This window comes from Chinchilla lanigera, unplaced genomic scaffold (assembly GCF_000276665.1).
Source record: "Chinchilla lanigera isolate Chin_1 unplaced genomic scaffold, ChiLan1.0 scaffold00001, whole genome shotgun sequence".
Lineage (NCBI taxonomy): Eukaryota > Metazoa > Chordata > Mammalia > Rodentia > Chinchillidae > Chinchilla > Chinchilla lanigera.
The window spans coordinates 14,184,731-14,209,133 of NW_004955402.1; the positions used below are offsets into that span (position 1 = coordinate 14,184,731).

Here is a 24,403-nt window from a genome sequence, read left to right on the forward strand (position 1 = left end):
GTCAATGAGACAACTCAATTTTAAATATGCACAGGAAGGGAGTATTAGAAAACTTTTTAGGGATGACATCAATACTCTCTAACTTGACTACAGTGATAGTTCCACGGGATCTGTGCAAATTCATCTATTTATACATTTAAAACACTTACAATGGGTAAATTTGGTTTAACCTTCCCTGAGTACAAGGAGATTCGGGCCCACAATGTCCGTTCCAACAGGCCCAATACCCTTCCTTCATAGCATTTACGAGAGCTGCAACCTCAAACATGTTTGTGTGCCGTCATCCCTGCTATATGTAAATGTCTGTATGGCTCTGGTCCATGATTCCATTTGCTTATTACTGGTTTCTCCAATCATCCAGTGATGATTGTATGTTAAAAGAAAAATGATAAATGTATGTTAAAAGAAAAATGACGTGAAATGCATATATTTGAAAAGTAAGGGGCTGGTATCCTTTCAGCAGGTTTCACTGGCTTAACTGTCAAAATTACCTACTCCGCCTTGACATCTTTTGGAAACCTGTTAGAATGACTTACTTAACCCTCCCCACCACCTCTTCCCTTGTCTCAGTGGTGGCAATGCCATCCTTCCAGTTGCTCATGGAGTCATCTGCTACTCCTCTCTTTCTCACGAAACTCTGAGCATACTGTCTGGCCTCCACCATTAAAATATGCCCAGGATTTGGCCACTTCTACCGGTAGCTCCTCTACCCGCACCCCTGGGCGGCCACCACCCCATCTCTCACGTGGATTATCACAGTAGCCAACTGGATTCCCTGCCTCAACCTGTGCTGCTCTATACTCTCCATAGCAGTTGCAATAAACTTGTTAAAATGTCAGCTCTCTCCTCTGCTCAAGATCCTCCAGTAACTTCCAAATAAGAGCCAAGTAATTTCCAGAATAAGAGCCGAAGTCCTTACTACAGCCTACAAAGCCCTATCACTTGCCAAAACACTTCCTTACTCTACCCCACTCCAACCACAGCACCTTGCGCTACTCCTTAAACACGTCAGTTTCACCTCAGGACCTCCCCACTACTTGTTTCCTCTTCCTGAATGCCCTCCTTCGGGTCTCCGTTCAGATGTCACACTCCAAATGAGGCCTTCTAACCCCTCTACTTCACACTGCAATCCCATCTCCCCCACCAGTACTCCTGCTACACCTTTCCTGCTGTTTCTCTCCCCTTTCCATAGCCTGGTTTCCCATGTGCTACATGAACTCTTAATTTACTATGCTTGCTTTACTTGACAGAATACAAACCCAAGGAAGTGTATTTGTCTGTTTTGTTCACTGATTTTTCAAAAGCACCTAATTATGACAGCCTGACAACAGACACTTAATATTTACTAAATTAATGAGCTTTCAAATACAAATGACATACTAGAAAACTACACACAATTCCATAGTTACCTTCACTGTTTCTTTAAAATAGAAATACAGCACTGCAAAAAAACCTTTAGTGTAATATCCTTCACCTGTATGTCATTGATATAATTGATATAATTAATACAGTTCACCACAAGGAGGCACTAAAAAGTCACATAGAAATAGAAGATTAAAAAATAAACAATTCAAAATAAGGTATTAACTTTTCTAAAACCAGAAGGCTTCTACACACATAAACAAAAAAGCCCTCATTAGTAAACCAAGATAGGATCCCCAAACCCCACCAGTATCACACTTGCCCTTCCCTAACATGAATTCTACATGTATCTAAAACACTTTCCCTCTAATAGTCCTCATTCAAGAAATTTCAGAATGCCACCAGGGGTGCCCTAGGTTCTGTGTAGGTTTTAGATCTAACAACCTGGTTTCCTTAATTTAATAATCTTAATAATCACTGTCATCATGCCCCCTAAAAAGAGGGTTGACAGTCTTATCACAAAACTGGACCACTTAAACTTTCATAATTAATAATTCACATTAATTTTTACCAACAGTGGCTCTCCAAATTTCCCAAGGGCGCAGGCTCAAGAATATTCTGACTCCCCTACTATGTTCTCCCAAGTTCAGTACCAGCTTCCACATTAAATTCAATCTTTATTATATGAAACAACAACATCACCAACATAACAAATCCAACATTACACTGTTTCTTGGCTCTGAAAGCCTGAGTCTCCCAAATCCTAAGAATGTTAACCACTAAGCAATCACTCCAAATTTATTTAATCTTAAGTAACAAAAAGTAAATGCCTCACTCCTCCATGAATAGGGAAATTCTCAAGAACAGACTTCAAAAGCAAAAGCAAAAATAAAAGGCTGGGTATACAGTTCAGTAAAGGGCATGTGCTTAGTACGTACATGGCCCTGAGTACTATCCTCAGGACCACGAAAAAAAAGAACAATTAATCCATTCCTAAAGTAAGACAAAATAGGACTCTTAAATTTTTCTTAAGGTTTTAAAAATACCATCCACTCCACCTTGAGACCATACTCTTAGGTGAAATAAACCAGAGCCATGTTTAAAGATGGCATTGTTTCTCTGGTGAGAGAACCCAAAACAGTAAGGACGGACCAAAATGTATTGGGAAATAGGAAGAAAATGTTCAAATGGGAAAGAAAACAGGGAGGGGAGAAGGGGAGAGGGAGGAAGAGAAAAGAAAAATAAGAGAATAGAAGGAAAAAAATGGAAACAAAGTTTTTGTAAATAAGGAAGGGAAGAGGGTTTGAAGGAAGGGGAGAGGACTGGGGAAAAATGAATCAAGATACATCAGGTACAGATACAAATTCCCTGTGATGAATGTGATCATTATGTACATCTGAAATGTACCAATAAAATTAAAAAATAATAAAAATGAATAAATAAAAATACCATCCATTAACTACTTACCAGTCCAATTATTTTAATATAGGATGACCAAAAATTGCGTATTTTTTGTTAATTTTTATAAATAATGTAACAGGAAATTTCAAAATGACAATTTTATCAGATTTATTCAATTCCAGAATAAACTCGCTGAAATGATACCTGCCTGAGCAGCACTCAGGACAGTCAGTACATAAAAAATGTGATGCCCAAGTGACACTTAGGATAAGAAACAGGAAGACCCCAATGTGTACAAATGTATGTACTGCGAACATGTACGATTAAAATATCACAATTTACAAACACAGAAACAGAAACTTGTCTGTGTCTAATTTTGCATTTATTTTTTCACTTATACCGATCTGGTTAACTTACAAAACTAATGCATGACCATTATAAAAAAGAAAACAATACAAATGGGAACCATTCTACAACTTGGTATGCATATCTTCAGGAACTTTTAAAATCTTCAGACATGCATAAACATACTTTTATATTTTTTAAATAGGGTAACAGTATTATATTTTTTGATCTACTGTATACACTATCCTTTAACAGTATATAAAATAGAGGTCAAATCATAAAGGAAAAAAATAAATTCCACAATATTAAATTTTAGTCAATGAAGGATCATAACAGGTGTCCTACCAGGATACTCACTGCATTTGCAGCTATCATCCTCATACTGAAGCTTGGGAAAGAAAAGCTAATGAAGACTTGCCCAAAATATCAAGCGGACATCACAATAGAATACAGATTAGAAGACAAAAACTTATATACAATATAAGGGTATATACTCTAAATCCATTTTTATTTATAAGCCAGGCGTGCTGGCGCACGCCTATAATCCCAGCACTCAGGAGGCTGAGGCAGGAGGCAAGTTCAAGGCCAGCTTCGGCCAGAAAGTGAGCTCAAGGTCAGCCTGCACTGCATAGCGAGACCCTGTCTCAAGAAGACAAAAAAAAAAAATTTACAATTGATCAATATTTTATTCTATGTATGGGATAGTCATTAAAAATTACAAATATTTTTTAACAAATTTAAAGTTCATGCAGAATACTTGGTTAGACTGGTTATATTTTAAACTTAGTACTCATAATGAATTAAATGAAAAGCAAGATAACTCCAATCAGCTTCCATGTTTCTTTTAAAATGAAGACACACTTTTATGCACTCGATTTTAATGAATGGCATCATCATGAGTTCAGTCTACAAATACTCTCCCTTACCTTTCACTCAGTAACTGGGCCTTGCTTATCCTACTTCATATACTTCTAAATCTGATGCCTCTTGCCACTCATACTTCCCAGCTACACACTACCCTCACATCATTATCGTTTACTGAGTACCTCCTATAAAATGGACAGTATAGACTGCTTTTATGCAATCTTCTTAATGTAAGTATTATCTTATTGATGATACACAAATTATTCATATTATGCCACATCAAATGAAGTCGATACCACAGGAATATGAATTAATTTTCTTTGAAGGTTTACATATTCTTAGAACATCCCTGGATGCACCATTTGAAAAGCATGGAAATCTAAGCTTCTCAATTCCTAACTGCACACTAGAATCAACTGAGCAGCTCTTCAAACACAATTACAGGGTTCTCAGCTGATATAATTCAGTTGTCGGTAGTTTTAAAAAATATTCTAGATTACTCTCATGGACAGACAAGGTTGTAAAATATTAGACTATGTTGTTATCAAGTTCTTCCAGATTTAAAATTTTTGATTCTATACACATATTTTGAGACTATGTGCCTTAGACTGAACTACAACACCAGAAAGATTACTTTCTCACAAAAAGTTTATCCTAAAGAAAATTAATGAATAAAAACTTCTTGTGATTTCAATTTTCTCTAATAATTGTTCCCTAGATTAATAGTGCCTACCATTCTTCAGAGGTTAATGCTAGCAGGTAACAAAAAAGAAATGAACAAAAGCAAATGTGAAATGAACACTGTTTTTTTTTTTGGAGACAGGGTCTCACTATGCTGTTCAGGCTGGCCTTGAGCTCACTGTGTAGCCCAGGCTGGTCTCAAACTTACAAGGATCCTCCTGCCTCAGCCTCCTGAGTGCTGGGATTACAGGTGCGCACTACCACGCCCGGCTGAAAGGAACACTTAGACATGCAATTTTTTCAACGTCTGCATGAGAAAGACCTACATACATGTTAAAAGTCAAGTCATTATTTTTCACTGATAAAATTATTCCTATCAGGTAATTACATAAACAATTTTGTTTCAGAAAATAAAAACAATCTCAGAGAAGCAACACTCAAATGATGTCTACAAGGTTTAGCAAGAAAGAAAGCACTACATACCTAAAGGAAATGGAGCCAAAATAGGACACATTTTAAACTATATTAGTTCTTTATCTCTTTCTATGCCACCTTAGCTGTCAGGCTTTCACTGCTGTATGTCTGCCTATAATACACCCTCTGCCATTTATGATTTGCTGCTTCTTGGATTAAAATTAAAGAAACAAACTTATAAAATATATACACATACACAGATATAAGATTAAGGAGAGTTTGTTATAAAGTAATAATGCTTTTGTAATAAGAAAAAAAAAACAAACACAAAGAAAATGCAAGACGCAAGCTAAGAAAAATGTCAAAATTTTCATGGACTAGCTTTGTACGTTATTTTTCGTTTTCCATTTATCTCATTTTTAAATGCTTGCTTTCAAATAGGAGAAGCTGCTACAGGCAGCCCAATTCCAGATACATGAAAGAGCTCTATAAATAACATAATTCATCTTAAGGAGACACTAAAAAATAAAAGGTTGAACTTACATATAATTGTAAGCACAATTTCTACAACCATGTAACTAAAAGAAATGAAAAAGCCCATTCTAAAAACTCTAGTAAAATCACTAAAACATACAGTTCTTGAGACAGGGATGTGGCACCCAGTATGAGCTAAGCCCTGCATGTGACCCCTAGCACTACACACACACAAACACACAGTTGTTTTTCAGACTCCAACATCTGAAACTACAGTTAATAACCATTGTATTCACACTTAAGTCTGTAGCAGTAACTTTCTCAAATTCATCTTTCTTCCTATCCTTCCAATGCACTTACTCACCCCCTCTGACTAATTTTTACTTCCTTCCACCCTCACTTTTCTTTACTGGTTCTACCCTCTGATGTTAACTTTTACTAAGAGGCTTTATTTTTGTTCTTTCTGCCTCTCCTACTGTTAATTCAGCCCCTTAATATTTTTTATGAATCTCTGATCATGTATTTTACACTATGAACAATATTAAGAGCTAAACTTTGTATTTTGAAACACACCAAAAGGCAATATTTGTATTTACCACCAAAACATGAGGTACAATGGTGAATGAATGTTAAATGGATCCGAAATAATGGTAGTTTGTAGTGAAATGTGTTTCCTCTGTGTTGGTTTTTCACCACACAGTGACAAAATACCTCCCTGCATAGAGGTGATAATAAATTTTACTATTCTACTTGAACTGTAAGAACAAAACATGTAAATTCGACTTAAAAACGCAAAATCACAATAAAGGCTCATGACTTAGCAGTATGTGACTAAATTAGGGATGTGCTAGACAGAATGAATTCCTATGATTAAGCTCAATTACCACAATGACTTCTCAAGAATTACTGAAGGCCAACATACATAACCTGACCAAAATGCTTGTTTTTTTATAAAAATGAGAGAGAATGTGCAACATAAGGAGGTGCACTGCTTCAGGGTTGGTTTGCTTTTGGTAGCACTGATGATTGAACCCAGAGCCCCATGCACGCTAGGCAAGTACTTCACCACTGAGCTATTTTGAGAAAAAGTCTCACGAAGTCACCGAGCTGTCTCACACATGCAACCTCCTGCCTCAGCCTCATGAGTAACTAGCATCACAGGCAGGTGCCCCTGCACCAATTCCACATACAGGTAACATTTCAAATTGAGATAACTGACGAAGTCCACAACTGTCTAAAATCTTAAGTCACACAGAAACACTAACTGACTGGCGGTAGAAAGGACAGGAAACGGGGCACATCAGGATTACATCAGAACATTTTGCAAGTTACACCCTTCCCCAATTACCTACAAGATTCTGATAAGAGTATTTAGAAAGAAATGCCACGCTCTCCACCCCTAACACCCTAAATGGAATCTCTGCCATAATGAGTTACGGGTACTCATGAAAACACAAGTATGTGTCATAGTTTTCAGACATGTTAGAAAGGGAAAAAATGAGTAAGTTACTGATATACTAAGAGTCACCACTGTGGTAACAAGCTGAGCTCTTAATTTACCACTTAAACCTATAGTCCCCAAACTATTAGCAGAACCATTCATTTAACTTATTTCTTAACTTACTACATTAAGTACATGAACAACACCAGACAATAAGAAAACGACTGAAGCATTCACTTCCACAGCAGTACAATGGGACAACCAAACACCGTGGTCTGTGGAATTTCATCTTAAGTTCTGTTAACAACTTTAGCCAAGTCCTAGAATACCGCACACGTCTAAGTAAACGGGTCAGGCTTTTATTTCCATTCCTTTCTAGCAACCACGACATGACAGCAAAAAGCACAAATTTTGTTTTAAGGCCTGGAGTTAAATCTTAGTGCTATGACTTACCAACTAAAAGTCCTCATTGAAATTAATTGATCTACTTGAGACTCAGTCTCCTCAGCCACAGAATGGGACTGGTATCTTAAAGAATTATGGGGGTGAAATAAAGTATTTAAAGAACCCAAACATAATCATCATTCTTCAAGTGTTAGCTCCTTTGCTCCAAAGAAACTGCTGTATTTGAGAAGCCAAACAAGTAAGTAACATTTTATGCACAGACAAAGAGAATTCAGTCCTAATATTTAAGAAATTACCTAGTGTAACAGCAGACCAAATCATTCAAACAACCCTCCACACTGATTTAAAAAAAAAAAAAATCCTGGGCAAAATAGTTTTTAAGTTTCTCACAGGTATGACGGAAGAGACAAACTAGAAAAAAAAAAAAATGACCACACGAAGATCTAGTAGAGGAAAAAAACAGCCCAAGAAGTGGGCTGCTAGCATGCTAGCAAAGACAAGAGGGGAGGCAGAGAAGGTGCGACCCACAGAAGCCTAGGACACAAGTCCAGGGTCCATCAAAGCTGGGAGCCCTAGTAAATCATAAGGGAAAACCAGATTTATAACAAACCCTGCTTGGTCTGTACACTTAATTCAATTCATCTGGAATCAGCAAGAAAAAAATCTCAATCTCTGAAATGTAATTAGGGTCATCCTAGATTGTTAACATCTCCAGACACTTGACAAAAGGAAATGACCATGCTCCACGGAAGAAGATAGTAACATCCTAGATGCAGAAAATATTTCTACAATGATTATCCTGAATAATTTCTGGCTCACAATCAAGACAACCAGATAGATGAGAAAGCGACAGAACATGAATGACAAGTAGCAGACAACAGACAACTGAAACAGATACGTAAGAACCAGACTTTAAAATAACAATCTATGCCCAAAATATGAATGGATGAACAAATAGAGTATTTATATAAATGAAATGAATAAGTAAGCATATACATGTACTCATATATACAAGTACAATAAACAAATACACTGAAATGTTAACTAAAATCAAGTTGATGGGTATGTAACCATTCTCTGTAAAATTCCTAAAATTCGGAGAATTAAAATTGGCAAAGACAAGACCAGCAGTAAGCCAGGTATGGTGGTGCATGCCTGTAATCCCAGCACTCAGGAGGTTGAGGCAGGACTGTTGCAAGTTCAAGGCCAGCCTGGGCTACAAAGTGAGTTGAAGACCAGCCTAAACTGCATAGTGAGACTTGTCACAAAAAAGAAAAAAAAAAAAAAAATACAGTTTCTATAGGACCAAAAATCGAGACAACTAGAAAACACAACTTTGAAAAGAAAAAAAAAAAAGGAAAGCTCTGAGAATCAAGAGCCAACAGGAAAACTAAAAAACCACAGAGAAACTGAAGACAATGCAGAGAGAATGAAGACGTTTGTAACACTCACCCTCAGTACACAGGAAGGGACCTGACTCTGCAAATACAAGGTAAGTTGGAGAGGGCTAGCAGCCCCAAGAAGAAACCATGGACAGCCCTAGTCCCAAGAAGAGCCCATGGTTACTGTCAGGCGCAAATACAGTATAGAGTTTTAATCTGAAAGTGACTTCCTCTTCATGGCAAGGTAGAGCTGGACAAGAAATTCACTGTGATATCTGCCATACTTGGGAATGATCGAAAATCTATCAAACTAAATACTGTAATTTTTTTAAAAACCGACCAGTGGCTCATGAACAAGAATGTTAATTACACGAATACAAGCCTGATGGACCACTACAGAGTAAATCAGCATAATTTATCACATTAATAGATTAAGACGAGCTTATGATCATTTCATTAGATGTCACAGATGTATCTGATAAAAATTTACACGTCATTAAGATGTAAATTCTTAGCACACCAGAAACAGAAGAGAACTTCCTTACTCTGGTAAGATAGCTACAGAATATCACATATACCAAACATCACATTTAATGGTTGAACACATTTAATGGCTTGTTCCTCTGAGATCAGGAACAAGACAAGGGTGTCTTCTGTTAGAAAGCTGCCAGAGGTCCTAGCCAAAAAAATAAGGCAAAAGAAAGAAATGAATCTATAAAGATGAGCAAGAAAAAACAAAACTGATTCACAAATTATATGCTTGTGAATACAGCACAGAAAAACTGTCAGAAATAAGGATGAGCGAGGTTGTTATACAAAATCAATTACATTTCCATGTAAACTGACTCCAGTTTAAAATGGCCTCAAAAAGCAAATCCAATGAGAAATGCACAAATCCACATAAAGGAAAATCATAAAACTTCCTTGACAGATATTCAAGAATGAAAGTATGTGCAATGCTCATGACTTGGAAGACACAATTTTGAAACAATATCAACTCTCCCAAAATTTACTAAAGTCAAAGTAAATAGACAAAATATCTCAATGGGATTATATATGTATGTACAAGGATACACAGAAATGAAAAGAATTGCCAGGATATTCGGGGGCGGGTGTAAGAACTTCTTTAATGTACATCAAATCTAACAAAAGTGAAATTTATGAAAAGAGACCAATGAAGTAAAACAGAGATCAGACAGGCCCACACATACACAGACAACTGATATAACTTTGGCAGCATAATAAAATAGAAAAAAAATGTAGTTTTTTTGTTTTTCTAATAAATAATGCTGGGATAGAGACCAGTCCACGTGGAAACAAAAAGAAAACCCTTACCTCCCACTATTCAGAAAAATAAATTCTACCTAGCCAGTAATGAAGCTTAATGGCAATAGCTACATACAAAAAGAACTATTTCAAGATAAAACAAAATGTATTAATTTTTTTTTTTTGGTTCCAGGAATAAAACTCAGGACATTGCACTTGCCAGGCAGGCACTACGCCACTGAGCTATATCCCCAGCCCCCAAAATGTATTGATAAAATATCTCTAGCAGGAGGTATCTTAAGAACAAGCATTACTAATGTATTTTATATAAAGTAATATAAAATAAGCAAATATACTAAAGCCATTAAAGAAGCAGTATTTTCACTCATATATAGTGTCAAAAGTAAAAATCCTTTCCTGAAATGAATGTATCATTTAAGATCTCAATATTTAATTCTTTTGTTAAAATGAGTTACCCAGTTCTGTTCACTAAGGCCTAGAAACCATGACAGTCCAGTGATAATAAATATCCCAAGCTTTCAAACAGTGGTGCCTAACTAATATTCCCATTTTTAAAAAGTTGATTCCGGTTGTGGGGCATAATATATAATCAATCTTATCTCTCAAATCCTGAAAGTAAGGAAACTACAGATACTAGAGTCATATAAGAAAATTAAGTCAAATTAAAAGGCTTTAGCTGATCAACAAAAGATAATTTGTGCATCACAGAGAATAAATGCAATGAATTTTAACACATTAAAAATATAAAAACCAAAGCTAGGCACAGTGTGGTACACCTGTAGTCTGAACACAAAACACAAAATCTATTGGGTACATTTGCAAATTGCCAGAGACCAACTTGCAATTCTGAAATCTAATGAAGGGACAGAATCAAGCCTTATCCTGACTTCCCTGTAAGGGCTCTCTAATTTCTCAATAACCAAATGTTTGATGAAATGAAGCTCTTCATTTTAAAAGAATTACAGCTCATAACAGTAAGAAGGATTGTAAAATTAGAAATGTATCATTCTGATATCTTAAAACAAAAGCATAAATGACTACTGAAAGCATTACATGAAAGGCAAATAGAAAACTTTAGATTAATTAGACTAGTATAAACTGTACCCACTGTTCAACCCTAACACTGCTAAAAATGGAACAACTACAACACTAACATGTTCTTCATGATGCAATACAACAAGAAATCCACACCACCACCAATAAAATGGATAACTAAAAACTAAACCTAACTAAATCTCTCTATCAGTTTACATGAAATAAGAGACTGAGGAACATGTTAAAATACCCATGAACATTTTACAACATCATGAGGATACAATCAGCAAAATATAGAATGTGAGAAAATTTACACAACATATGACTCAATTTCTCCAACAAAAAAGAAAATTAAAAAAGGTAAAACTGATACATATTTTAAAATTTCATACACATACCAGCCAATTCTATTTATGTACCTTGTTTGGATTCCGAGGCAAGCAAACATTTAAACATTTAGGTTTCTTGAGATAACTGAATACAGACTGCATATTATAGAATGTTAAGAAATTATGGTTAATTTTGTTGGGTGGAATAATAGTCCTATCTGTTACACTGGAGACATAGTGAAGTATTTACTAGTAAAATAATATAATGTCTACTGTTTGCTATGATACTAACTGTGCAATTAAAGCAAAACAAATAGGGAAGGAGGTAGGTAGGCTGGTGGACGGGTGAGTGGATACAATTTCCTTAGAAAGGGTAGTGATCATAGGTGAAAGAATTCAAATTAAGTGAGAGCAAAACAATAAAAATTTTAGATAATACAGACTACTTTTACATTCTCAGAGTAATTCAGGATTTACTGAACAAAATTCAAAATTCACTACACAGAAACATGCCATACCACGTGTTTAACAATAAAAACTATCTACTTCACACTAGTTTTAAGGTACTTACAGCTGGTAAAAGAGACTGCATATTTTGATTAGAGTCTGCTATTGTAGCAAGGTATACCAAGTTTGTATGCAGCAACTGCTGATACCTATTAAAACAAAACAAATATCAGCATTAAAAAATAATTTTACTCCTATCTGCTTAAATACAAACAGTATTCTAATCACTTCTAGAATTTAATAAAGGTATATTACCTGAACATCAACAGCAGATCAACTTTTCCTATTTGCTTTGCAAAATAACTCTAAACAATAAATAACACTTAGGTAATAATGAACAAAAACATCTTACCATGTGCTACATTTTGCTATAATTGTTTTTTTTTTTTTTTCCCGGTATCAGCAATCGAACTCACGACCTTGTGCTTGTCAGGCAGGCGCTGTGCTGCTGAGCAAAATCCCCAGCCCTATAATTGTTTTATACACATATATCTCAGTGAATATTCAAATCAACACTTATGTAGGAGCTCTAGTTTCTCCATTTTACTGATAAGGAAGCTATGGTATAGACAGGATGCTAATTTGTACAAAAGTACATAGCTAGCAAACAGACTAATTGTTGTATGACTAGCTTCATATATAGTACATTAGATTTTGAAAAAGAGAACCCAAATGAAGGAATTCAATGAAATACGTTATCCCCTTCCTTTTGCCATTGCTGGTATACAACAAGCCTCACACCTACATACAAGCAAGAGCTTCTGTTAGTGCCAGGAAAGAGGTGAGAATCACACATTTTCATTCCTGTAATTCATTCCTGTTCATTCCTGTAGTTATGACTAAATAAGCCCGCTGTGGTTACACTTCTTATCTATCAAGGTAAAGTGGTTATACTATTTATCTAGTTCACAAGACAACCCCTAATTTCCAGTCACAGAAAAAACGGTATGTTAAAAAGAGTTTAAGAGAAATGCCAAAACACTAAGAAAACTAAGGATTAACTTTAAAAAATAAACTAAATTCTCAACACTGGAAAATAAACATGCATATTATAATCTTGTTTATGAAATGGTTTAGCTAAACTCCATGACTGTAAAAGTTAATTCAGATGAAACCAGATTAAAAATGCTGGTAGTATGGGTCAGGGATATAGCTCAGCGGCACAGCGCCTTGCTTGGTCCTGAGTTCAATTCCTGGTACCAAAAAATAAATAAAATTACTGGTAGTAGTGACCAAATACTAGTGTTTGGTCTTAGTGCATGTAGACAGCAAGCCTCATAAACACAAACTTAAAATCCGCATCAAATTGTTAGGCTGTCTTAAAATTTCACTTACTACAAATACTAACTACAAATTAAAATAATAAAGTAAGTCAAAACAATCTTATTCAGAGAAAGTATCCTGATTCAGGTCCAAAATGAAATAATTTTCTAAACAAACATCATAAAGGGAATCAGAGTAAATTTTTTGGTAATGTCTTATTTCTGTTACAAACAACTGGTTTCACAACTTTTTATTAGGAAAAAACTTACTTCTCATTAACAAAGTTTCTGTACTAAAATGTCGATACTTTAAATGCTTTTCCTCAATGTACCAAGACATTATTATTTTTTATAATCATTTTTACATAAACAAGGATCAAAACACAATTATTTTTCTGAAATTCTTCTAATATCACTAACCTGCTAGTTGGAACTACTTCATTTTTCTGCAGCAGTCTTAAATGAAATTTAAGATTTGGGACTTCAAGGCCAGGCGATCTACAGTTCACGGCTGAGGCAGAGCATTCAGCCCAGCATGTGCAAGCCCCTAGGTTTGAACCCCAGCACCATAAAAAGGATATAAATAATAATAATAATAACAATAGTAATAGTAATAATGGATTTCATTACCTTGTCATTTCATGAAAAGCAACCAATGACTTTTTTTTGGTGACAGGGTCTCACTATGTAGGTCAGGCTGCCTTGAACTCACTATGTAGCCCATGCTGGCCTCAAACTTGGGAGTGGTCCTCCTGCCTCAGCCTCCTGAGTGCTGGGATTACAGGTACACCACCATGCCCAGCTCCAAAGACTTTTAATTAGAACACATAACTCATTTCAAAGTCTATTCCTTTAGTTCTTTCTGTTCTGAGTATCAGCATATACATATTCAGTGTAAGATTTTCTCAGGAACACTGGCCAATTCATAAAAATTTAAGTATCAAATCTTACTAAAAGACACTGTATTCGTAACTCTAAAAAAAATTCAGCTTTATGAGCCAGGCATGGCAGCACATGCCTGTAATCCCAGCACTCAGGAGGCAGAAGACTGCTGCAGGTTCCAGGCAAGACTTGGCCACATAGTTAGTTTAAAACCATCCAAATGTATAGCAAACTCCTGTCTCAAAATAAGTAGTAAGTTATTATTCTGATTAGCACTTAATAAGTCAGTGTTAAAACGCTATTAAATCTAATCTGCCACTCTCATTTGTCTAATAATGAACTTTAAGTAGATCACTTAAATCTCTTGCAGTTTTAAATATCTATAAATATGTCATTGATGGAATAGTTTAATTTTAAGACAGATTACTGAATCCTTTTTATATCATTTAATTTTAAAATTATTTTTTTAGAAGTCCCAAATCTGGCCAGGCATGGTGGCACACACCTGTAATCCCAGCACTCAGGAGGCTGAGGCAGGAGGATCTCCATGAGTTTGAGGCCAGCCCAGGCTACATAGTGAGTTCAAGGCCAGTGTGAACTGCATAGTGAGACCTTGTCTCAAAAAATCAAAAATGAAAAAAAAAGAAGTCCCAGATCTAAAGAAGAAATAAATAAAAGGATACAATGGAAGCAAGTCTTTGTAAATGAAGGGGAGAAGGGTTGAAGAAAAGGGAGAGGACTGAAAAAAGAAAAGAGGGGGAGAAAGAGTCCCAAATCTTTCTTCCAGAGTGCCTAATTGTTAATACTTTATATCTGTCCTATTGCTGTGTCTGTAAATATACATATGTATACACACAGATTTTTTTCCAAATCATCTCAGTTGCCAACATATATTCAGTATCAACTTCCCAAAAATGAGGACATTCCCTAATGTAACAGTACAACCATAATGAGGAAAATTAATGATACACTATTATTCTCTAATCCACAGAACCCACTCAAATCTGTTCCAATGCCTCAATGTCATTTTCTCTAACATAAGGTAGAAAAAAAATAAATATTTTTATTGAGCTGTTTCAACTTCAGTAGGTTTTCTTTTCAATGAAATTATATTGTTTTTAAAAGCATTCATCAAGTATGTTTATGTGAAGATAATGCTAGACTCAAAGATGAACACTAACAAAATAATGTACAGATACTCACATACTTTTTCTAAATCTATGTACAAGTCACCTAAAATTCAAGTAGAAAAACTCTAGAAGAACCTGGACCCAGCTAAGACTACCAAAATGAAAAACCATGTTAAATATTTTCCTCAGAAACTTCATTTTTCCTTCCTTTTCTTTTTTTGGGGGGATGTGGGTAAGGGACACCAAGGACTAAACTCAGAGGTCTATACCTCTGATCTACAGCCTCAGTCCTATTCAATTTTATTTTGAGAAAAGGCTCACTAAATAGCCTGCACTGGCCTCAAAACTGCAATCCTCCTACCTCAGTCTCCTGGGTGGGTGGGAATATAAGCATCCATCACTATACTTAACACTTATTATTCCATAAGCACATTAATTTGTTGCTGAAAGAGCTTACAATCATTCAGTCAACACTTCAGTCAAAAAGCAACTGCACATACCACTGTATATACAAAGTGGGCCCACAAATTATATCAGTAAGTGACATTAGGCCACATTAGTTTGTGTACTGTATATTGCACAATGACGAAATTGCCTACCGATGCATTCCTCAAAATATGTTCCAATCATTAAGCAACATACGGCTGTATTTTCTTAATGTATACACTTACATCTAAAATACTATATATTAATAAAAAAATCAAATGTAAGCTGAAAGCAGACATAAAACATACTCAGCATGTTACATTTGAGGATGGTAACTATTTTGTAAGCTAGCAGATGTATAATACAGTCAACATTTTATGTCTGATGATGGTATAGCCCTAATAAAAACTGACAAATATTTCCAAATATCTATCACTATTAACCTATTAAATGAGAGTTCACTTTCCAAAGATTGCAGTAAGAGCCACTACATCAATTACCTTGCAGAAAGTAAAATAACTATTAAATATACTGATTTAATTTAAAAAGCTGAAAAGTCAGATTATACTTTTTAAAAATTATTCTTACCTGAAACATGAAAAGCACATTTAGAGGACAGCAGGAATACATTTGATAGAATAAAAGTTATCTTCCCAAGTAGAAATTTAAAATTACATTCCTTCAAACAACAAGTACTAACTTTTGCATCAGAATTACTTATATAACACTCAAATAGTTGAAACCACTCTAAAATACAAAAATTAAAGGCTGACTGAAGCAAATACAGGATTTTTAGAAAACGGTCAACTGAACACAAGAGAAAAATAATACAGTCTCACATACACGTCACCAGAATGTAAAAGGGAACAGATTGGGGCACACTCAGACCACAAGCTTCTGTGACTACACTCTATGGCATATTTGTATAACTTTGCAATAGACACAAACGTGTTATGAGTGAAAACTCTTGGAGTGGCTGAAATATGGTGCTCATTCCCTTACTTTAACATACTTATTTTTCTAATTTTTTACAACGCATATACCGTTCTCAGAAAACAGTTTTTTAATTTTTTAAAAAACTGCTTCAGGCAGTCAATTTTAAAGGAAGTATTTAGAGACAGAATATCAATTCCCAGATGGCTGTCTTTGCTGAAGCTTCTACTTACTCTTCTTTTGCCTCTCTTACAGTAAAAAAAAAAAAAAAGAGTATTTCTTAAGGCTGGAATGAAAAAAATTGTTGCCCTTGTCTCAAGAATCATTCCCAACACCCTGAAAAAGAGATCTGAAGATAAGAATAAAAATTAAATCCATCGAAGCTATGAACACCAGGATGCACCTGTTGTCACAGCCACCTCAGGAGGCTAGGCCAGCTTGGACAAGACAGCCTCCATCTCTTAAAAAAATAAGAAAGAAAGACAAAGAAGAAAAGTAATAAAATTCATCAGAAAGAACAGCATTTAAGTTTCCACTCTAAATCAACTGAAACCCCATTTTCATCAAATGCAAGTGTAAAAAATGAGGTCCATTCCAATATTCAGACAAGGACAGAAATGACCATGAAATACATGACAAAGAATATAAAGACTACAACAGTATAAACTTTTGCTGACTTAAGTTGTAAAAGTTGGTTCTAATTCTGCACATCTACTATCCATGACATGTACTGCTGTGTCCAATAAAAAATTGACACGTCCTGTGCCATCAAATCCCTTGGCTCTAACTGGGTTCTTAAAAGCTTTAGGTAAAAATAGTAGTTCTAAGCACTGCCTCCCAATTTTAATCAATCCTTGGCTACCTTTTTGCTTATCACTGATGATTATTCATAAAATGAAGGAGATCAGCTAGGTAATTTTTAAAGGAATTCTTCAAATATACAGGCAACATCCAGAAACAAACAGTACATATAAAATGCAAAATAAGAATTCCTTTTTTTTTTTTTTTTTTTGGTATCGGGAATTGAACTCAGGACCTTGCACTTGCCAGGCAGGTGCTGTGCCACTGAGCTACATTCCCAGCCCGTAAAATGCAAAATGAAAAGTGACTGAAAAATAAGGTAACGTACATTTTAGTTTCTAAACACTATTCTACAAAAAAACGAACCGGGGCTTAGAGAAATGGCTGATTCTAGACTTGCACAGGAAAAAAGACTGGAACAGTAAGACTGGAGCATTTCCCGATACAAGAAAATGTTCAAAAAATAATAGAGACATGTCAAGAAGATAGCCAGAGGCATTCCCAATGGCCAAACCTGGAACTATGAGAGAAAAAAAAAAGTAGCATTAGAATAATAAATTATAACCTAGAGAATTTAGTAAGAATATAGGGGCTGCGGATTTAGCTCAGTGGTACAGCGCCTGCCTGGCAAGCATGAGGCCCTGAGTTCGATTCACAAAGAAAAAAAAAAAAGAATGTAGATGTCCATTCAAGTAGAAATACAGAATGAACTAATGACTAGGGGAAAAACTGGGAAATGTCCTTCTGACAGCAGGATTACAAATAAGTGTGTTAGTCACTATTTCACAACTACGACACTATTACCTGAGGCAAAAAGCACTGATGGATGCTACAATTAATGTGCTGAAGTATAATGAGAAACATAATATGTATATCTCAAATTATCTCTCCTGAGGCGGCTGAGGCAACAGATATGTATGAATTTCAAAGGAAAAAAGAGTAACTTTCTGTTAGCAAAAATGGCACCATTAAGTGACCAAACTTGTTGCCAGTATTCGGACAATTACTACCATACAGCTCCTGGAGACACACTGAGAAGAACACAATATCGCAATTGTGGTACTGCTGCCAAAAGAAGGTAATGTGAATTTCACCACGGAGAAACATTGATTACAAAAGAGAGACATCCCACAAAATAACTGGTCTGTACTCTTTTACAAAGCCAACATCATGAAAGATGAACTATTTGAGGGACAGTTCAAGATTAAAGTATACTGACAAGATCTGCAAACTAACTGCAACATCTGAACCTGCACTGGATCCCAGACCAAAGAAACACTTATGGGACAAATGGCAAATTTTTTTTTTTTTTTTGAGACAGGGTCTCCCTATGCAGTTCAGGCTGGCCTTGAGCTCACTTTGTAGCTCAGGCTGGCCTTGAACTCGCAACAATCCTCCTGTCTCAGCCTCCCGAGTGCTGGGATTACAGACATGAGCCACCACGCCTAGCTAAATGGCAAAATTTGAAAAAGCTCGAAACACTGGATAATAATATCTTCTTTTTATTTTAACAATTATATTTTAGCAATTTAAGAATGCTATTAGAAAACATTGAGATTTTTTAAAGAACCATATATGCAATTATTCTCAAACATTTCAGAAAAACTATGAGGAAGAAATGAAAAAGCAAGTAAGCCAATGTTATTTTTGAGAAATTTCAATGAATTTCATGTCCTATCTTTGAAACTTTTTCTGAAGCGTGAAAATATTTCAAAATAATGTATTTTTCTTAAGACTTCACTTTTAACCAATAAGATGTACAGAAATTTTTAAAAGATGGCTAATACCCACTGTTGGCAGGGGTAATTTAAAACTAAGACTCTAAAAACCCAGTTGAGGGAAAGCAAACCAACATCATCATTCTGCAGGGTATTTTGACAATTTAGCATCATCTCTGACCTGTAATTCCAATTCAAAATTGTAACCTCAGTCTGAAGATGCATTTAGTGGTATAGCACTTGCCTAAGCCCAGGATCTGATCCCCAGCACCACCAAAAAACAAAACAACAAAACAACAAAATTATAACCTACATAAACATTAGAAAAACAATATATATGAAAACATACGTAAATACACAAAAAAAAGTTTAGAAGACTACATGCTAAAGCACTAGAAACAGTTAACCCTATAGAGGAGAGAAAAACAAAGCAGTGGGAGTTATACATCAATTTTTATACTTTGGTTTTCAAATTTTTTTACACAATCAATATTACTTTCCTATTTTATAGTTTTAAACAGAGGAGAAAATAAGTAATGAGATTAGATAAAGAGTGAATCAAATGACAGCAAGAGACTAGCACAGAAGAAAAACCAAGGAAACCAAGGTTTGCTGGGAATATCTGCCTGGGAACAGACCAGTAAGATCTCTCCTCTAGGAAAGACAGGCATGCACCAAAACAATGGTCTAAATAAAATATTCTTAAATTCTGATGCCCAACACAGCAGCCAGTACGCACACAATGTAACTAATCCAAAAGGCGATGGTTTACTACGTAAACATACAAAATGGATTTTGGAGACACAGTATGAAACAATGGAATACAGAGGAGCTCATCAATACTTTTACATTAATTATATATTGAAATGACAGAGTTTTTTCTGTAGTCTTTTTGAGACAAGGTTTTTCTATGTAATTCAGGCTGACATTGAGGTCACTATGTAGCCTAGGCTGTCCTCACATTTGTGGACATCTGCCTGCCTCAGCCTCCTGAGTGATGGGATTACAGGCATGTACCATGCCCAGCTGAAATGACAGTACTTTAGAAATGTTTTTAAAAATATTATCAACATTAGTTTCACCTGTCTCTATTACTCGTTTACTACATTTACTGGAAAATTTAAAATTACATATAAGGGGTGATCAAAATATACAGTAAATGTTTAAATTTTTAAAAATTTATTACAGTAAAAGACACATTGCCTTTAATTCTAAAAATACTCCCCATTCCCTTCAAATACAATTATCACATTGTCCTTACCACTTTTTGAAACAGTTCTGGAGTACTTTATTATGTCTTCACAAGATGTGATCAAAAATATACTGAATGCTGCTGCCAACTGTCACCCAACAAATAGGCAGACTCTAAAAATATTACAGGGAGTCCTCATCTACCTTATTCACCAGGTATGGCACAAAGTGACTTCTGGCTTCTCCACAAAGCCAAAAGGACAATGAAAGGTAAACATTTTGAATAGACTCAAAACACCAAGGCAGCCACGACAGTGCAACTCAAGACACTCATGAAAGAAGACTTCCAGAACTGCTCCTGAAACTGGCAAGAACGATGGGGTAAGTTTGAAGCAAGGGTACCTCGCAAGAGACTGATGGCAGTCTTCTTTTACTCTAATAATTTCTTTTTTTTAATTTAAACATTCACTTTTTTTAGATCACACATCATCATATGTTATGTACCTACTAGACAGTAGTGCCTGCAGATGCTTGATAAAATATTCAAATTATTCCCATCACATGAGATTCTATAAGGGTATACCACTGACTTCAAACACATCATTTAAAAATTAGCAAGTCTGGTACTTACAAATTAAGTCTCTATTACATCAAAGTTTTGCTTTCCTCTCAGAGAGATAGATAGATAGATAGACAGATAGATAGATAGATAGACAGATAGATAGATACAGACAGATATAGAGATATACACAACTAAACATACTATGTAGCTGAAGATTTAACTTTTTTACTGATCAGACTATGAACAAACTTGAAGCCATTATTTTATAACGCAGGGTAATACAGAAAAAAACTGTTACCTACCCACTCAATGCCCCAGAGAAAAAAATTTTTCTTTTTTTTTTGGGGGGGGGGTACTGGGAATCAAACTCAGGACCTTGCACTTGCCAGGCAGGTGCTTAAGCCACTGAGCTATATCCCCGATCCAAAAAAATTTTTCTTACAAGAATCAATACACATACAAAAAGTTGTACACGAATGTTCATAGACATATTATGAACTAGAAGTGAAGGCAACCCAAACGTCCATTCCTGATGAACAAATAATGTAAACAGAAGATTATGTGACAATAAAAAGGAATGAAGTACTGATGTACATGTCAATAGGCATACACTTTAACAGACTACACACTGTTTGAACCCATTTACAGGAAGTATCTCCAGTCAAGGGGTCAGAGATTGGTGCAGAGGGTGGGCAACAACTGCAAATAGGTGTTTCTTTATGGAGTGAAGAAAATGTTTTATAACTAAGGTGACAACAGCACAACTCTACGAATACATTAAGACAATGAATTGTACAGTGTAATTATAACTCAACAAAGCTGTTATTAAAATGTAAAGTAAAAACTACCAAAGAAAACCAAAATAAAGTTTCTTTTTAATCTTACTGAGAACACTCTGAAGTCTTTCCTTTATTCTGATAGTCCATTATACACTGAATAAGATGGTTATTTTCATCCAACATCTGCAATAAAATTAGAAAAGGTTTATTGTTAAATGTGGTATATCAAGTAAAATTTTAAGAAATAGTAACTCAAAAAGGAGAGCATTAATAAAGGCTAAGAAATTTAAAGTGGATCCAATAACAAAACACTGTTCTCCCAATCATTTCATCGTAGAATCATTTAAGCAGAGAAACATAAAATTCTCTTAATAGTACTTTTTGCTAATGTGCTTCTACGAAGTATTTTTATTTTTGTTAATAACAAAAGTATGAAATTACTTTTTTCACTGGGTGTGGTAGTGCACACCTGTAACCCCAGCACTTGGGAAGCTAAGGCAAGAAGAGGATCCCTGTTGAGTTCCAGGACAGCCTGGACTACACAGCAAAACCCTGTTTCCAAAAAAAATTACTTTTTCTAATCTTACAGCCTGCTGCTACAGACTCTTTTAAAATTCACTTTAACAAATTGTAAAGGGAATTTCATGAGTTGTTTTTTCTCACACAAAACTTCACTATGTACCAAACTGTATAAATCTCCTGGAACATGTAATATAACCTTCATAAGGCCAATCCTTTCAATAACCATTTTCCCTTGCAATTCCTGGAAATGTTTTATTTATAAAGAAAATCTATTTAGGTCTTGTTCTTTACGTTGTATAGATCTTTCATATCCTTAAAATGATATGTTTAAACAATAATTTTAATCTCTATTTCAATTATTCTGCCTATCTATTATTAACTGAAGCCCAGAAGAACAAAACCCAGTTTCTTTTATATTCAACTATTTCAATGCCTCTGCTACTTGTAATGGTAGCTTTACGTTATTATTAATTTTCACTTTTATTGGTCCGTGTTTGTAGTACATGATTCCATTCACTGGGGGAAGCTGGTACATGTACAGAACACATCTTCATTCTGTTTAATGCCCCCTACCTTCTCCTCCTTCACCCTCCTCCCTCTGTAACGGTAGTTTTAGCCAGGTAAGAAAGGAGTCCAAGTTGGTTTTCCATCATTCTAACATCAGTAGTGGTAGTGAGGAAAACAGTCTGTCCTTGTCCAGAGTGAAGTAAATACATGAAAACTTCAGCCCAAGACGCCTGATGAGGTAGTAGCTAGCTTAGGTTTATAACAGTACAGTTTTGTGACTCTCCGAATATGACATAATAATAATGCAATGACTCCTATGCATATACAGTATTTAATATAGGCTTCATATATTTATATACACTTTATATATGTATGTCACCTCAAAAGTTTAAAAAATAAAATCGTACCAATTTATCATTCTATCACCTTATCACAATTCCAACAGTCTTGGTTTTGAGGGCTGAACAATCCATCTAAATAAAGTGGCACTGAGAAGTGTACTGACTGTAGCGATTATAAGGGCAGTTAGTTTTAGCTACCCTGACCAAAGCACTTAAATTTTAGTAAGATTAAAGATCAAGGGACAAGAGATGATCCCCTGAACCTGATCCCAAACTTCCAGGACTCAATGAACGCATGAAGCACAAGACCATAATCCACTATTAATGTTAACTCTTTTAATTAAAAGCGAAGATCATTTAACATTAACTGTGAGTTTTTCCTACACATTTACCATAATCTCTTTCTGAGGAGCAAAAAAATCCCCCTCTCATGAACGCTGCTATTTCTTAAATACAATCACTGGGTGTCAAGAAACTTGCTCTTTAAATGCACTAAATGAACCCTCAAGCTAACCAATTCACATCGTCTGGCCATTAGAATGTCTGCCTCATACCTAATAAACCTGGCCCTGAAGATGAGGCGTTTCATTTTTAATCTATTTTTGTTTTCATCTGAGGATGAAGCAACTGATCAACATCCTCTGAATAATCACCCATGATACAATAAATATCTTAGGTAAGAACAACTTGTTGTAGGAAAACAAAACAAAAACAAAGAATAAACTGCCAGGCTGTAGCCTCAGCGCGGCGCGTTATAAGAAATCACTGCACTGCCAGGCACTGCCAGGATGGGTTGTTCATAACCTAAAGCAACAGTTGGGCAAATGTCAAATGCCATGCTACAAAGAACCTGCCAGTAAACAAACCGATTAACGTAATCTGTGGGCCCACCATAGTCGGAGTGATACTAAAACTTGACTTTTCTTCCGTTTTTCACCCTTGCGCCAGTGCAGAAAACAAAACGCAAGTATTTAGCGGAAACTCCTACAGTTAGCAAGCAACTTTTTCAGAGTCTAGCTCGCTAAAATTTGGAATGCTACCCTGCTCAGAAACAACAAGGCAGGGTAGAGCATAATAAAGAAACTGTGTCCACCCCCGGCAGCAACACTGCAGCGGCGGCGGGGGCCCCGTTGCGGCTCGTGGTGTTTTTGTCACGATTTATATAACCGCTCAGGACCGTGTCCGCGCTCCCCGCGTCACCCAAGCGCCCGCACAGCCAGCGCAGAAACGTTTGCTGCAGATGCAAACGGACGATTGATCCGGAAAAGGGTTCGGGGTTTCCCCGAAGCGCGTCCAACTCTTTGGCGGAAGAACTCCGCTCGGGTCCCCAAGTTCTCCACACTGAGCCCCAACTCGGCCCGAGCTCGCGGGGCGGCCCCCGTGCGCCCGACGACCGCGCTCCGCCGAGCCCCGAGGAGCCGC

At 35.8% G+C, this 24,403-nt stretch overlaps 1 protein-coding gene across 3 annotated transcripts in view; it reads right to left on the reverse strand.

Annotated features, from left to right (window-relative positions):
• Nucleotides 1-24,403, reverse strand: part of Ss18 (synovial sarcoma translocation, chromosome 18) — a 70,207-nt gene that overhangs the window by 44,470 nt on the left and 1,334 nt on the right. For 2 of the 3 annotated variants that reach the window (XM_005372727.2, XM_005372726.2), the window contains exons 2-3: nt 21,718-21,794; nt 11,992-12,076 (exon numbers count right to left, since the gene is read on the reverse strand). In XM_005372727.2, the coding sequence (XP_005372784.1) occupies nt 11,992-12,076; nt 21,718-21,794 (162 nt within the window). Of the gene's footprint in view, nt 1-11,991; nt 12,077-21,717; nt 21,795-22,706; nt 22,833-24,403 lie in introns of those variants that run through there. The other variant, XM_005372728.2, reaches the window with a different exon arrangement.